The sequence below is a fragment of the Elgaria multicarinata genome, chromosome 1, assembly GCF_023053635.1.
Source record: "Elgaria multicarinata webbii isolate HBS135686 ecotype San Diego chromosome 1, rElgMul1.1.pri, whole genome shotgun sequence".
Lineage (NCBI taxonomy): Eukaryota > Metazoa > Chordata > Lepidosauria > Squamata > Anguidae > Elgaria > Elgaria multicarinata.
In genome coordinates, this window is record NC_086171.1 from 207,474,653 (window position 1) to 207,490,631 (window position 15,979).

Genomic DNA, 15,979 nt, shown 5'->3' on the forward strand with positions numbered 1-15,979 from the left:
GAAGGTTTTCTTTTTAAAAAATTCCCTGCTCCCCCCATCCCACCCCTGTTGCGAGGAGCCGGGACAACCCATGATGCCCGGCCACAGGTTCTGCAGTCTCAGGATCATCCCGAGACCGCTGTAAAAGCGGGCTAAAAGGGTAGGGCGATATCCTGGGCCAAGGGACGGATCATCCCTCCCTGCTCCCGGGATGCCCTGTGCATCATGTGGACGCACAGAGATGATCCCGGGGTGATCACCGGGATATTGCCTTAGTGTGTCATGTGAACCATTACGTAGTATGTTGTGTCAACCATTCCTAACCATGGTGGTTTCATAATCATGGTTTAAACATGCTCACTAACCATTTGCTGCAAAATGGTGGGAATCTACACTGATGTTATTCTAACGTTTTGAATGGGTTACTGTGACGCACAGCGTCACGTGACCCTGGGTCTCCAACGTTGTAAATGAGTTGTACTTAAAGGTTCTATTTCTTAGTTGCAGCGCGGCTACAGATTCATGTGCCTCCTTCTAACGGTAATTTTCCTCTCCCTCTTCTCTGAGAGTAGCAGAGCTGCTGGGTTTGCTCTGCCCGCTTCCTGTTCTCCTTCCTTTGCCCCATTTGCTATCTTATCTGCTACAGCAGATAAATCACACCAGCGTTTTACTGTGCAATCACTGACAATTGCATGCAAAGGACTCAGAAGTTTTCCACCTTAGAATCTGCTTTGATTGTGAAGTAGTCCCATGCATCCTGCCTTAATTGTGCTCCTTTTGCAAAAGATTCACCCGAGGCGCTGCTGTGGGTGCAGAAGCAGGATTTTAAACAAATGCTTACATCTGCGTAAACTTTATAGATAAAGACACCAAAATTGGAACAGTAATTCAAATACCGAATTTTAATCGAATTGGGTCATTGGTTGATTTTTTTATGATTTTTTTTTAACATTTCCCCCCTCTTTGCAAAGGAGCTGAGGAGCGCTCAAAGGATCGCTGTAGCTCCGTGCAGGAAAATTAACAAGGGTCTCTGCTCCCAGTCCAAAACTCATGACCAGCGGGGCTTAAATGGTGTGTTTGAAATAATCTCAACAACTGGGGCTGCTGCTAAAACTTTTCAACGTGGTCACCCATCCAAACCCTGACCAGACCCAGCCCATCTTAGCTTCAGCAAAGTGGCTGGCTCCTATGCATTCAGGCTATTCCCAGCGACTTGTATTAAGATGTTTTGGGAGGGAGTTTGTGTGTGCTTATGACTATTGCTGGCTAGGAATGAGGCAGGAAGTGGGTGGAGCAAACCGAGCAGCTCTGCTTACTCTCAGAGAAGAGGAAGAATGGAAAGGATTGAACAATGTGCCCTGAAGTACCGTTGCAGCTAAACGTAAGTCACGCTAGTGTGCCCCGTGATACAGAGAACCGATACAGAGAACCACGTTAGAAAGGGACACTAGCAACGTTATAAGACTAGTGTAGATCCGGCCATGGTTAGCGGCCTAACCGTGGCTTAGCATGTTGTCTGAACAGGCCCAGAGAGAGAAAGACACACATACATACACGCACACACACACACACACACACACACACACAGAGAGAGAGAGAGAGAGAGAGAGAGAGAGAGAGAGAGAGAGAGAGAGAGACACTGAGACTTCAGGGAAAAGCAACCTGGCACTTTTATTGATTACGCGCATGAATTTTAAAATGCACAAGATTATTCTGGGGAAATGAACTTGGCAAAGCAATGTAATCTGAACACATACATGGGACTAATTATGGACCTGCAACCCTTCCTAGAGAGCCATACTCTTTTGCGGGGAAATTAGCTCTGTTCTCATCAATGACGCAAGCATGCCTGAACTGGCCATTCTGCCAAAAGTGAGGAGAGGGTTGCGATAACTGCACAAGAAGGTGGGGATGAAATCATGCACAGTTCCTAACATTCATGGGAGTAGGAAAAGCAAAAGGGATATGCAGGAAGTATGAGGAATCATAGAATCATAGAATAGTAGAGTTGGAAGGGGCCTATAATTAGGGATGTGCTCCACTTCTAATCGGACCGGCAAATTAGAAGTGGAGCGGGGTGCTTCGCCTCCCCTTAAGGCGGAGGCGAAGAGGATTGGGGGGCCGGCAGAGCATGGCGAAGAGGATCGAGGTGAAGGCAGATCCTTCGCCTCGATCCGGAGCTCCGCCGGAAAGGTAAGTGGGGTTTACCGGGCCCTGCCGCTGTCGCTGTCGCCCATGTGGCGACAGCGGCAGGCCCCCCCTCCTCTCCCTTACCTGCCTCCGTCCGCAGTTCGTCGGCTTCTTCAATTGAGCCCGCGGTTCAACCAGGAAGTCTAGGCCGCACTTGCGGCCCAGACTTCCTGGTTGAACCATGGGCTCAATTGAAGAAGCCGACGGACCGCGGACGGAGGCAGGTAAGGCCCCCCTCCCCCTTGGTCCCTTACCGGGCTCTGCCGCCGTCGGCGCATGGGCGGCGACAGCGGCAGGGCCCGGTAACCCCCCTGTCCTCCTCTCCCGGCCTTACCTGGCACCACTCCCCTCCACTGCGGAGCTCCGATTCGGAGCCGGAGCTCCGCGGCGAAGAGGAGTGGAGTATGGGCGGAGCGACGCGGAGCGGAGCGGGCCGATCTGAAATTTTCGGATCGGCCCGCGGGGCGGAGCGGGGGGTGTCCGTGCACACCCCTACCTATAATGCCATTGAGTCCAACCCCCTGCTCAATGCAGGAATCTACCTTAAAGCATCCCTGAAAGATTGGGAGTGGAATGGAGTGAGCGGGCAGAAGGGTTAGTGCTTCTGTTTGGACCTGCTGCCTCTTTTGTTCCTGGGGGTGCTCCTTGTGGGCCTGAAGCATGGACTGATCCTAATGCTTAGGTTCCTTCAGTTCATTTCTCCTGTGGACGATCTTGGAAAGGCTGTCAGCATCCTTTGACTTCCCAGGACCCTCGTAATCCCTGCGACTAGCGACAGGATCATCCTCTCTTCCAAAGTCTCCTCAGATTCCAGGAAGGTGGTGACAGGAAGGTGGTGAAACACGACACTTAATTCACAAGGTTATTGTGAAGATAAAACAGGACGGCTCCTGAGCACCACCCTGGAGGAAGGCAAAGACCCAAATGGAACCAATCAATGAATATTGAGTTATTTATTATTACATTTATTTGTGTTTATTTAGCCGAAGCTCTCTGGGTGGTTTGCAAAAGTTAAAAACAGTGAACATTAAAAACAAATATACAGAAATTTAAAACTATCAAAAGCATAAAAACAGCAATATCCATTTAAAACAACATATTCTCAGCATATGTTGTGAACTGCCTGGGAGAAGAGAAAAGTCTTAACCTGGCACCGAAAAGATAACAATGTTGGTGTCCGGCGAGCCTCATTGGGGAGATTATTCCATAATTGGGGGGCCACCACTGAAAAGGCCCTCTTCCTTGTTGCCATCCTCTGAGCTTCCCTCGGAGTAAGACCCCCACCTTTATACCCCACCTTTTCTTCCTCTTGCAAGGAACCCAAGGCATTTTACATGGGTTGCCCTGTCCATTTTTTATCCTCATAACAACCCTGTGAGGTAGGTTAGAGTCATTGCCTGGCCCAAATTCACCCAGTGAGCTTCATGGCCAAGCAGGGATTAGAACCCAGATCTCCTGAGTCCCTGTTCGGCACTCTAACCACAACACCATGACACCGATACAACTCTCATATTGCTCTCCCAAGTCCAAGCTCTGCATTCTGGCCATTGCATCATCCTGGCTGCAATCACCACTTTCAGAATATTCTCTAGTTAAAGACCAGTAGGAAATGAAGTATCAGGAGCCCCTTATGCAAATGAAGTCACCATTGTCATCATTATTCCCAGCAACACTCCTTTGTCTGTTTCATTACAGCCATTATGTGGGGAAATAAATAGCGATTTGTTATACAGCCGTGTTTTACAAAAATCAAACCCCCAGCATTTGAAAGTGTTTTGCTTTTCCTTAATTAAAAACACATCAGGCCTCGGATAAAGCATTGTGCATTCGTTGGCAGGGCTGGGGGTGGCGGGGGTGGCGGGGGTGGCGTGGAGGTAGCTGCGGTGGCATCCCATTTTACAGCTGGCAAGCAAATTTCTAATAAAATGGTTTTTGAAAGGAATATTGCCTTCATTCAAATCTCCTATAAAAACTATCCATCCATTAATTCCAATTAATGACACTACAGTGTTTCCGTTAACACTGGTAGTAATTCTTGGCTAATGGATGATTTTCAACAAAATCAGAATCAATGTAACTTTGGACAAGGCCTTACAGAATTAATTTACTGCCTTGATGCTGGTTGAACAAAGCACTGAAGCTTCCCCAAGCATGTAAATCATCGTGGTTTAATTTTTCCCCCCAGTATGCAAACCGCATCAAGGGCTTCTGGAAGCTTTTATGCGGCAAAACATGAGTAATCTGCTTGGGAGCCCAGTCCTGGGACTCGTTCCTCCATGCCTTCTTTTCCTTCATCACAAGGGCAGCACATTTCATTTGGTAGAGGGAACATGTGTCCAGAGCGCCAGAGCTCCCCTATGACATCCCTTCTACTGAAGGAGAGGGAGGCAACAGACTCTCTAGAGGTCTGCAAAAGGATAGCGGCCCTGCGCAGCACCAGAAAAATGGCAGCAGAAGACAGGACAAGGGGGCCTCCTCACCCATCAAGGTTGCTAGATCTCCAGTAACCCCAAATGTGTGAGAGTCAAGATGTGCAATGAGGTGACATTGCAGGATCTCTAATACTTGAAAGTCAAAAATCTGGGAGTATGGCCCACTGTTAAAGGAGCAATCCCCTACTCCTGTGCACTGCTTATTTATATAATTATTGGTGCTGCATGTGCACGTTACTTGTGAAAGGGAGACCACAAGCAGCCATGGGTCAGCTAGTCTAGCTCTTGGCCCTGGGATTTTACTTGCTGCTCTGAGGCCCTGAGAATGAACTCCAGAACATGAGTCTTAGTGCCAAAACCTGAGACATGGCAACCCTAAAACCCAGTAATGACAGAGGCTGAAGTCTTACATAGGGGTGTGCATGGACCGCCCAATCCGCTTTGTGTGCATGGACCCCCCAATCCGGATCGGGCCCGATCCTCTCCGCGCTGTTCCGCCCGTCTCCCGCTCCGCGGAGCGAGATCCGGCTTCGTCGCCATCGCTACATGGATGGCGGCAGTGCCGCCGCCGCAAGATAAGCCACCCCCACCCCCACCCACTTATCTGTCTCCATCACGGGCTTCAATTGAGGCCCCGGCCTTCACTTCCACCTTCAACCGGGGCCTCAATTGAAGCCCGCGACGGAGGCAGGTAAGCATCCCTCCTCCCTGCTCCCTTACCTGGTGCCCCCACCGCCACTGCCACGTGGATGGTGGCGGCGGTGGTGCCAGGTAGGCCAGCCCCCACCACACCCCCGCCCCCTTACCTGCATCCATCACGGGCTTCAATTGAGGCCCCGGTTGAAGCCGGAAGAGGCCGGGGCCTCAATTGAAGCTTGCGACGGATGCAGGTAAGCATCCCTCCTCCCTGCTCCCTTACCTGCCAGCGCCGCCACCGCATGGATGGCGGCGCCGGCAGCGCCAGATGAGTCCCCCTCCCCCCCACTTACCTGCAGGCGAAGCTCCGGATTGAGGCGATTCTCTTCACCTCGATCCGCAGCCCCCCTGACTCTCTTCGCCTCCGCCTTTTCCGGAGGCGAATTAGGCCGCCTCGCTCCTGCTTCTCTGAACCGAAGAGAAGCGGAGCACATCCCTAGTCTTATACACCACTTTTCCCCAACCTGGTTCTTTCCAGTTTTGTTGGACTACAACTCCCATGATGTCTGGGAGTCCAACACATCTGGAGCCCAACACATCTGGATGGCACCAGGTTGGGGAAAGCTGGCACACACTTACCTGGGAGTAAGTCTTATTGAACTCGGTGGGCCATGGTTAGGAAGGAAATCAAACACACACCAATACATTGGCTAGTTACCACACAGGAGAAGCAAACAACCCCCCTTCCAAATGCCACATTCTCTTATTCCGACAGCACTTATATGCTTCCTCTGATCTCTGCATCAGGACTGGGAAAACAGGCACAAGATTGCAGAACAGGCTACCCAAATTAGCCAAAATATCATAGAATCATAGAATAGCAGAGTTGGAAGGGGCCTACAAGGCCATCGAGTCCAACCCATCGAGGACAAGTGCAAAAGGTCACTGGGGCATAAGGGGCCTGGAAGTCCAGGTTGCATAGAACCCTGCCAGGCAAACTTCTTGCTCACTTTGACCCAACGATCCAAGGTGAACCCAGCCTTCCACCTGTCCTCCGTTTCCCATCTCTCCCCTAAACTTAAGAAGCTATTAGTAGATCACTGTCTGTTGATTCGTGTTCTGCTTCTGAATAACCTTGCTGAAGCCGCCTCTCCCCACATCATAGTCTGTCCGGTACTCATCTCATACCTGGCCCCCTGTCTTTCCACAGCCAAACTGCCGCCCCTCTTTGAACCCTGCATCCCAAACTGTACGGGTGATCCAGTCGTCCAGTCGGGTTCCATTGATGAACCGCACAGAATGCTCCGCTTCTGCTCTTGTGTAGTATTCCACAAAGCAGAAGCCACAGGGGGTTTTCTTCACTTTGTCCAGCCCCATGACTATACGTTTGACATCCCCACACTTAGAGAAGAGTTCTTGGATCTGCTCCTCTGTGGTGTAGAAGGACAGATTACCCACATAAAGTAAGCAGGAGTACTTCAGGGCTTTCTCTTGCAGGTAATGGTCCCCCTTGAAGTGCTGGTCCCGATACCAGCTGATCTCGCAATATGAGTCGCTATTGAGGCCACTCAACGTCGTGCTCAGGATCCCCGACATCTTGGGCGGTCGGTGATGACGTCTTTGGCCCTTTATTACCCTCCTAACTGGCAAACAGGGGGAGAAAATGTGGAGGCAGTGACAGACTTTGTATTTCTGGGCGCAAAGATTACTGCAGATGCTGACTGCAGCCAGGAAATCAGAAGACGTTTACTTCTTGGGAGGAGAGCAAAGATAAATCTTGATAAAATAGTTAAGAGCAGAGACACCACACTGACAACAAAGGTCCGCATAGTTAAAGCAATGGTATTCCCCGTAGTAACCTATGGCTGCGAGAGCTGGACCATAAGGAAAGCTGAGCGAAGGAAGATAGATGCTTTTGAACTGTGGTGTTGGAGGAAAATTCTGAGAGTGCCTTGGACTGCAAGAAGATCAAACCAGTCCATACTCCAGGAAATAAAGCCAGACTGCTCACTTGAGGGAATGGTATTAAAGGCAAAGCTGAAGGACTTTGGCCACATAATGAGAAGACAGGATACCCTGGAGAAGAGGCTGATGCTAGGGAAAGTGGAAGGCAGAGGGGCCGACCAAGGGCAAGATGGATGGATGATATTCTGGAGGTGACAGACCTGTCCTTGGGGAAGCTAGGGGTGGCAACAGCCAACAGAAAGCTCTGGCGTGGGCTAGTCCATGAAGTCACGAAGAGTTGGAAGCGACTGAACGAATAAACAACAAAAAAGAGGTCCAGCAGAGCCAATTGGTTTCAGTACTTGCCATTCAGAGTAAAACCAGTGAGCATGGTTAAAGCAAATTTATGTACCCACCATGGTTAGGAAAAATGCTGTTCACATGACACACTAAGCTATCCTGGGCCATAGCTAGACCTAAGGTTTATCCCAGGATTGTCCTGGGGTCAAACCTGTTCATCTAAGTTCCACACAGGGCATCCAGCGCTCACCAGGGATGAACCCGGGATGATCCTGGGATAAACCTTAGGTCTAGCTATGGCCTTGGTTAGCTCAAAACATTTAACCATCATGGCTTAGTACGTTGTCTGAACAGGGCCAGTAGGACTTACTTCTGAGTAGACATAGGGATTTTCAGAAAGTATCATCAGCTGTTTTTGTGGGTTTATACTGGAACTAACATGAATAATTCCAATATTATAATTCATCTAACAAGATATCATGACTACCATTTTTGTCCCAGTGATATAACCAGCAAAACAGCAGTGTTAGAGGACAGAGTATCTGGAAAGGCATTATTCAAAGGAAGCATTTTCTGTCTCATGTGCTTGTTGTTTGAAATATGATTTCAGTATCTATTTTTTGCATGAAACCGGTTTGTTGGCTGACCTCATTTTGAATTTTTGTGAACTTCTCACATTATGATCATATGAGCAGTGTTGATTTAGCTCAAGAATGGCAGGATTATATCACAGTTGTCACTTGTGCTACGGTAACATCTCGGTTGGACTACTGTAATGTACTCTCTGTGGGGCTGCCTTTGATGACATCTCAGACGCCAATTGGCCAGCTACGTAACTCTGATTTTGTTTCAAATGAAAAAAATATCAGTTTGTTCCCAGGCCCAAGTTAAGGTGCTTGTACAAGTCCTTAAAGTTCTAAATGATCTAGGGCCAACATATCTGCAAAATAAAATTATCAGCATCTGTGGCTCTGCTCAGTGTCTCCCTGGCTTCAGACATAAGCAAGGTGGGCATAAGAGACCAGATTTTTTTTAATCACAGTGCACCAACTGTGGAATACTATAATGAAACAAAAGCAAATTGTAGCTCCAGATATATTTCACCCCTGTAGTTCTTTCCATTATGGTGCTATTCTCGTGAAGTTGGCATCAACACAATCTGTATTTGATATGATGAATGCTCACCCACCTCCTTTTAGGTTTTTCAGAGCATTAGATGGACCAAAAAGTGAGTCTCTTAGCAGTTGTCTGCTGGAGGGCTCCATGCATGCTAACCATGGTTGTGCATTTGGCATGCTTCATCCTTAGGATCAGGTGTGAGGAGGGACATTTAGGGTGGATTGTAGGCATGTGCTCCGCTCCGATTAGGAGCGGAGAAGCAGTAGTGAATTGGCCTGCTCCGCCTTACCCAGAGGCAGAGTAGAAGCGGACCGCAGACCCCTAGAAGCAAAGCGAAGAGAAGCGGCCATTTTTCAGAGCTCCTCTTTCAGGCGGACCGCTCTGATCGCCATCTTGAAAACATTTCGCCATAGGATTGCATTGCGGGAAATAATCGTGGATAACTGGGTTGTTTTTGAAGCTATCCCTCTAACTTTGGGATCATGTGATCATGACCGGGAGCTGACTCTGCCCCTCAGCCCTTTGAAAAAGGTATTTTTCCTGCCAATTTTTAAAAAAATTCTAGCGCACGACCTGCACCACGCAGAGAGGTGAGAGTAGTCTCAAAATGACCCCCATCCACGACTCTCTGTGCACAAGAATTTTCAGAACGATAGCTTAAAAATCAACCCAGTTATCCCCGATTGTTTTCCGCAATGCAATCCTATGGGCAAAATGTTTCAAGATGGCGATCGGAGCGCTCCGCCTGAACTAGGAGCTCTGAAAAATGGTCGCTTCTCTTCGCCTTGCTTCTAGGGGTCCGCGGTCCACTCTACTCCGCCTCTGGGTAAGGCGGAGCAGGCCAATCCGCTACTGCTACTCCGCTCCTAATCGGAGTGGAGCACATGCCTAGTTTTTATGTTTTTTAAATTTTTGTATACTTTTAATGCTTACTATTTTTAATTGTTGTAAACCGCCCAGAGAGCTTCGGCTGTGGGGCAGTATATAAATGTAATAAAATAAATAAATAATAAATAAATTCAGCGTCTTAAATGTCACTGACCTATCTGGTCCATGAACTACGTGTGTGTCCATCCGTCAAGAAAACACAGAGGACCTAGTGACTGCACGAAGAGGCAAGGATGCAAGGCAGCTGGAGATACAGCCAGCTTCTTTGCAATGTTCCTCCTTTTCCTCCTCTTGTGTCACAAAGGACATATTTTAAACTAATTGGTTCAATAGTCATACTCCCTCATGGAACCCTGGGAATTGTAGTTCTGCCAGAGGACTAACAGAGTATTCTCAGCATTTCTCCGAACAACAATTCCCAGGATTCTTTGGGGAAAGCCATGATAGCAGGCTTAAAAGAAATATACAGTTGTTGTGTAGGGTCAACATGCCCGCCACCCTTCCCTTTGTATCGCCAAGGATCATCCATTATGATTGATTTATTCATCCATGCAATCCCAGCGTGGCTGGGCAGGGAAAAAAATCCATTAAAGGCTCTTACTTCGTAGAGCATCAAGGTGGACTGGCATTAACATTCAAAGCTGCATGGATCAGGGGAGATCTGGTGTGCGTCAGCTCTTCTCATTCATGCAAGAGTGCTGGCTGAGGCAGAGAGCACACTCGCCTCAGCATCGTCGCCCTCAGCAAAGGGCAATAAGTCAACTTAATAGAAATCAGTTTCCAGATCACACAGCCCCGTAACCTGTCATTTTCTGAATGGCTTTATTATAGCCTTTCCTCGGCCCTTCAGTCATTGTAAGAGCTACACTCTTTCCTGCCTCTCCTCTGAAAATCGGTTAAACACTTTGCCTGCTGCCGGTAACACTGTGCAAGGGAGACAAATACTGGCAGGAAAAGCCGAATAACATTGACTTTTATATTAATAAGCCCTTGTCTCAAAGGGCTGTATTTTCCTCTCAGTTTTCCTCTCACTACTGTGTTATTCTGTAGTGGAATCATCAAAATTTCCCACTGGGCAGACGGCTTTAATGCGTGTTTCTTTGACGAAGGGGGCAGTTCTGTAAACCATGAGAGGGGTTGTCTGTGAAGTTAAGCATGGCCTGGGAAGTCATGGGTTGGATCAGTCCGGAGTACCGCGGGCAGCACAGAAAATGACTTTTCCATTCAAATCTCTATCAGAAAACTCCAAATGATGCTTGATCTATGAAGTCCAATCTCGGATGAAGCTAATTCCTGGCTCCCACAATGAACTTCAATTAACAATGCAGGATCCTGTCTCACAGACTTCCTTACAGCTATTCCTGTTGAACACCCCTCAGAGAATTCCCTATGCCCGTTAGGAATGGACAAATCTTGTCTGGGTCAGTTTCACATGTATTCAGTCATAAGTTAGTTCAATATCTCGATCAGTCTGATTTTTTGAAAGCAAACGAAAAAACCCACCCACTCACAGCACATTTATTTTCATACACAACTTTCCCTAATGTGCAAATTTTTGTACACAACTTCCCCTAATATACACATTTTAAAATGTTTTTTATTTATTTATTTATTTATTTATTTATTTATTTATTATATTTTAAACTGCCCAATAGCCAAAGCTTTCTGGATGGTTCAAAACAATTGAAGCCATAACATCCAAAACAATAAAACTGATTATTATTATTATTATTATTATTATTATTATTATTATTATTTATTTATATAGCACCATCAGTGTACATGGTGCTGTACAGAGTAAAACAGTAAATAGCAAGACCCTGCTGCATAGGCTTACAATCTAATAACTGACTAACCTGGAGGCAAGGGAAGGCCGTGGTGATGGAGACGGCTGTTTCCAAACCCCCAGGCGTTCTTTCCTGTTGGGGCAGGGGGCAGGGCTGGAACTACAAGTTCCAGAATCCCCACAGGAAATAGATGCATGTCATTTCCACCAGGGAGAAAGCGGTACAGAGAAGTCGGCAGTGAAGGGCCTTCTCTTCGGTGGAAATGACTGGTGGAAAAGCTTCCTGGTAGGAAAAAAAGATGCCCTGCAGGGACCTATGAGTTCCTGCTGTTGCCACCATTCCCTGCCCAAAGGGCAGTTTATGGGCTTTTGGGGAGAGACTTAGGGGGTGTCAGTAGTTCCAAGAACTGAAGCAAGCACAACCTTGCTTGGCTCAATCTTGCACATATTTCCTGGTAGGGTTATGTCCATGTCCTCACTCAAACGATCACGTCCCCCCTACTGACCCCATCTTCCTACTCAGAACTAGGAACACTAAATAAGCACTCATGAAAAGACTCTGAAACAATATCAGAAAGGTGAGAATTTACCTCCTGTCCATTTCATAACAGTCCGTGAAAATTACAGATATCCGTCCCTGGTTTTTTTTTGATTCAATGGAATTTCACAGCATGCACAACTTGATTTGTGTTTGTGAGGTGAGTCGCAGAATTTTCCTGAACTCCAGGAACTTTTTTGCCTCCCCTTTTTCCCATGGGTTCCACAGTTCATGCAAATTTTGGGGCATTTTGCACAATTTACGGCCAATTTTACACAAATTATGGCCGAATTTGTGCAAACTGCTCAGTGAGTCGTGGAAACTGCTCAGATATTTGTGCAAATTGCAGAACCTGCAGGAACGAAATGAGCAAAATGGATGGAAAATCCACAAACTGGCCCGACTTGCTGTCATGCCACTGTCAGGCATGACAGTGGAAACTGAAACGAATTTAGGAAAACTCCCAAATGGATGTCTATGGCCATAGCTAGACAGGGCGATATCCTGGGGCAATCCCTTGGATCATCCCTGTGTGTCCACATGATGCACAGGGGATCCCGGGAGCAGGGTGGGATGATTGATTGATTGATTGATTGATTACATTTTTATACCGCCCAATAGCCGAAGCTCTCTGGGCAGTTCACAAAAATTAAAGCCATAATAAAACATCCAACAGGTTAAAAGCACAAATATAAAATACAGTATAAAAAGCACTCCCTTGCCCCGGGATCCCATGCCCCAGGATCCATCCCTTGCCCCGGGATCTCACCCTAACCTTTGAGCCCACTTTTTCCGTGGTCTCAGGCTCACCTCGTGTGTGGGTGTTGTGGTTTGTCCTAGCTCCTCATGGTTACTCACGAGGAGCCAGGGCCCTGAGCCCATCGGGAGTGGGGTGGGGGAAGTGGGAAAAATTATTTAAAATAAAAAACTTACCTTTTGCTCATGCATGCTTCTCCTTCAACAACAAAAAATGCCAAAAAGCGGATGCAACATCCCCCCCATCCAAGGTCGTCGCGTGCCATGTGTAAACAGAAGGGGAGATCTCGCGATAAAAGTATTGAAAGATCATCACCCCTCCATCGCACAAGACCTGTAGGTCTAGCTGAAGCCTATGACTTAGGGCCTTGCTAAACCTACCTGATAATCCGCTTGGGAGTAGGGGCGACACCACGCTACAGCTAGCGTGGGCCGTCACCCTTTTCTACACATAACACGTGACGGGGTAAGGGAAAGCCCCGTCGCGTCCTCCATTTTTTTTTTACTTAGAGGGCCATGTGCGCAGGAGCGCACCAACGGAAAAGGTAAGTCTGTTTTTTTTTTTAAAAAAATGAAGGGTTCCCCGCTCCCCCTGCCCCGATTTCCCCCCCACAATGTCTGATGCCCCCCGCCCGCTTGCTCTCCCATCCTCCCCCCGCTCGCCATGTCCGCCCCGCTCGCCTGCCTGTCCCCACTCGCCATGCCCACCCCCTGCCCGCTCGCCCGTCCCCACTTGCCATGCCCACCCGATCACCCACCTGCCATGTCCGATGCCCCCTCCACGCCCCCCCCGGCCATGATCTCCCCACCCTGGCTCCGCTCTTCCCCCATCTCTCCTGCCGGGTCTGCTCTTTCCCCCGGCCCCCATCTACCCCCCCATGATTCCCCCTCCCCGGCCCGATGGGCACAGTGCTCGGCTTCTCCTGGCTACTCATGAGTAAGCGAGCAGCCAGGAAAAGCCACGGAAGTAGCTAGACCTTCCGCAGCCCCGGCCTCAGCCCAGGGTTGCGGAAAAGCCGGGCCATAAGTGGATCCGGTTATCTTGGGTCAAGGGAGGACTTAGCCCAGCCTGACCCCAGGATCCCCCGTACGTCATCTGGATGCACAGCAGGGAGCCCGGGCCTCACACCGGGCTAAGTCCTCATCTAGCAATGACCTGTATCTCCCAAAATTTTCAGCTCTTGGATGGCTAGTTTAGAGTTCTGGCTGGTTCTTACTAAAACCCAGAATGGATTCACAGCCCCACTGAAATTGGAGCGATCAGCCTCCACTCTTCCAATCCACACTTTTAAGTCAGAGGGAATGGCGGCAAGCCCCACAGCACAAACATTCCGAGGCAAAAAAATGCACATTTAACAAGTTCTAGGAATTCCTCCACCGACGTCTTCATTGGGGTCACCTAGCATCAACGCTAATTTTGATTATGCATTGCTAAAAATAAACCATGCAAGTCAGGCATTAAATTACCGTTGACTTAATAAACATTGAGCATGTATTTTAAACTTGACATCCACACTCTGCATATAACAGCAATATTTCCTGTTTTTCATGCCAAAAGTACGTGTTGGAACAAACAAACGGAAATCAAATGAGAGGAACTATTTGAAAACTACACCTGAAAATAACCTCTGGGGCTATACTGATGCACAAATAAATAATAAATAAATATTGCTGCAGTCCCACATCCATTTACCTGTGAGTAAATTCAGTACGATTTATGTTTGAGTAGATATTGAGCTACAAATCAAAAAGTGATCTTTGAAGATGTTCACCCTTCTTTTGCTACATCCTTCTAGCAAATCCAATGGGCAAAATACAACAAAAATTCCTAGCAAGTAAGCCCTGCAAAAATCAATGGGATTTAGGTTAGTAGTGGTGAATATTCTCTGAATCAGTGAAGACTGGTGGCTCTAATGTCAGTGGGGTGATGAATCCACTCTGCGTTTTAGCCAGAACTCTACAAGATCTATCCAAGGAGTGATCCCTGATGCTGGCCCTGGTCCCGAGTTAAGTTTGCAACGTTGAACACATGTTCTGTTGAAATACGGATATCTAAGCATACCTTCTCTCAAAATGTGCATATGAAAAATGTATTGGAACTTTTATTTATTTATTTATTGCATTTCTATACTGCCCAATAGCCGAAGCTCTCTGGGCAGTTTACAAAATTAAGACAATTCAAAGTATAAAACAACAGTATAAAACCATAATATAAAATACAGTATAAAAGCACAACCAAGATAAAAACAGCAGCAATGCAAAAATACAAATTTAAAATACAAATTTAAAACAGCAAAGTTAAAATTAATCTATATGTTAAAATACTGGGAGAATAAAAAGGTCTTCACCTGGCGTCTAAAAGAATATAATGTAGGTTGAGAACCATGTTGCAACATTAGTAGAAGTACAAAAACTGATGGATAGCTAAGCTTTGATCCACACAGCAGTCCAGGAGGTATGGGTCCGGTCAGTTTGTCTTGGAATTTGCAAGGATCAAGTTTCTCATACATCCTTATGTAGTGGCCATTGGCAGCCATTGTTGATCCTTAATTCTTTCACAAACAATGCTATCTGGCAGAAAATGGATCCTGGGAGAAAATAGTGACTGTGTGTGTTTGTGTGTGTGGAGTTAGGCTTTTGCAGCAAATGGTTAGTGAGTGTGTTTAAACCATGGTTATGTAGCTGCCATGGTTAGGAATGGTTCACACGACACACTAAGCCATAACGTTTAGCTCAACATGCTTAACAGAGCTGTGCAGCGCCTTGGGTTGAGGCCCGAATCTGAGCTGAGGTGGGCTGATTTGGCCTGCCTCAGCTCGGTTCTGAGGCAGTTTGGGAGAAGTCTGAGGCACCCCGAAGCCGAAGCCATATGTGTTGGTGGCAGCAGAAGCCTCCGGACGCAAGGATGGTGGCAGCAGCGGTGGCAGCAAGTAAGGGACTGTTGCCATCTGTCACGCGCGGCCTACTTCCGGTCATATGTGTCAGCGGCACCGGAAGCCGCCAGACGCAAGGACGGCGGTCAGCGGTGGATGGCGGCAGCTGTGGCGGATAGTGGACAGCAGCAGCAGGTAAGTGGGGAAAGGGAACCTTTCCTGGGTGCCGGTTGTGCAGCCAGCACCCAGAAAAGTCTGACTCCCCTCAGAGGGCCCGAATCTCACCTCGGCTTCGGCACCAAGACAGGTCGGGCAACCCCCAAAGCACCCCCAAGCCAAACTGGGGCTGCTTTGGGGACTCCGAGCTGGCTTCTGAGGCAGATAAGGGTGGGGTGCACAGCCCTAATGCTTAACCGCTATGGCTTAGCATGTCGTCTGAACAACAGGACCATCCTCTGAGTCAGGCAACCTCAGATTTCATAATCTTTGTGGTCAATTAATTATCATCAGGAAGCAAGAACTTTCCTGAAGTGTTTCC

The 15,979-nt window shown here is 47.8% G+C and overlaps 1 protein-coding gene across 1 annotated transcript; it reads right to left on the reverse strand.

Moving 5' to 3' along the window:
* Positions 1 to 6,165: 6,165 nt before the first annotated feature.
* On the reverse strand, positions 6,166 to 6,844 carry LOC134394937 (nuclear cap-binding protein subunit 2-like). The gene has a single exon (XM_063120817.1). It carries the CDS (start codon positions 6,831 to 6,833, stop codon positions 6,420 to 6,422), a length of 414 nt encoding a protein of 137 aa, XP_062976887.1. The 5' UTR covers positions 6,834 to 6,844; the 3' UTR covers positions 6,166 to 6,419.
* Between the last annotated feature and the right edge of the window lie 9,135 nt (positions 6,845 to 15,979).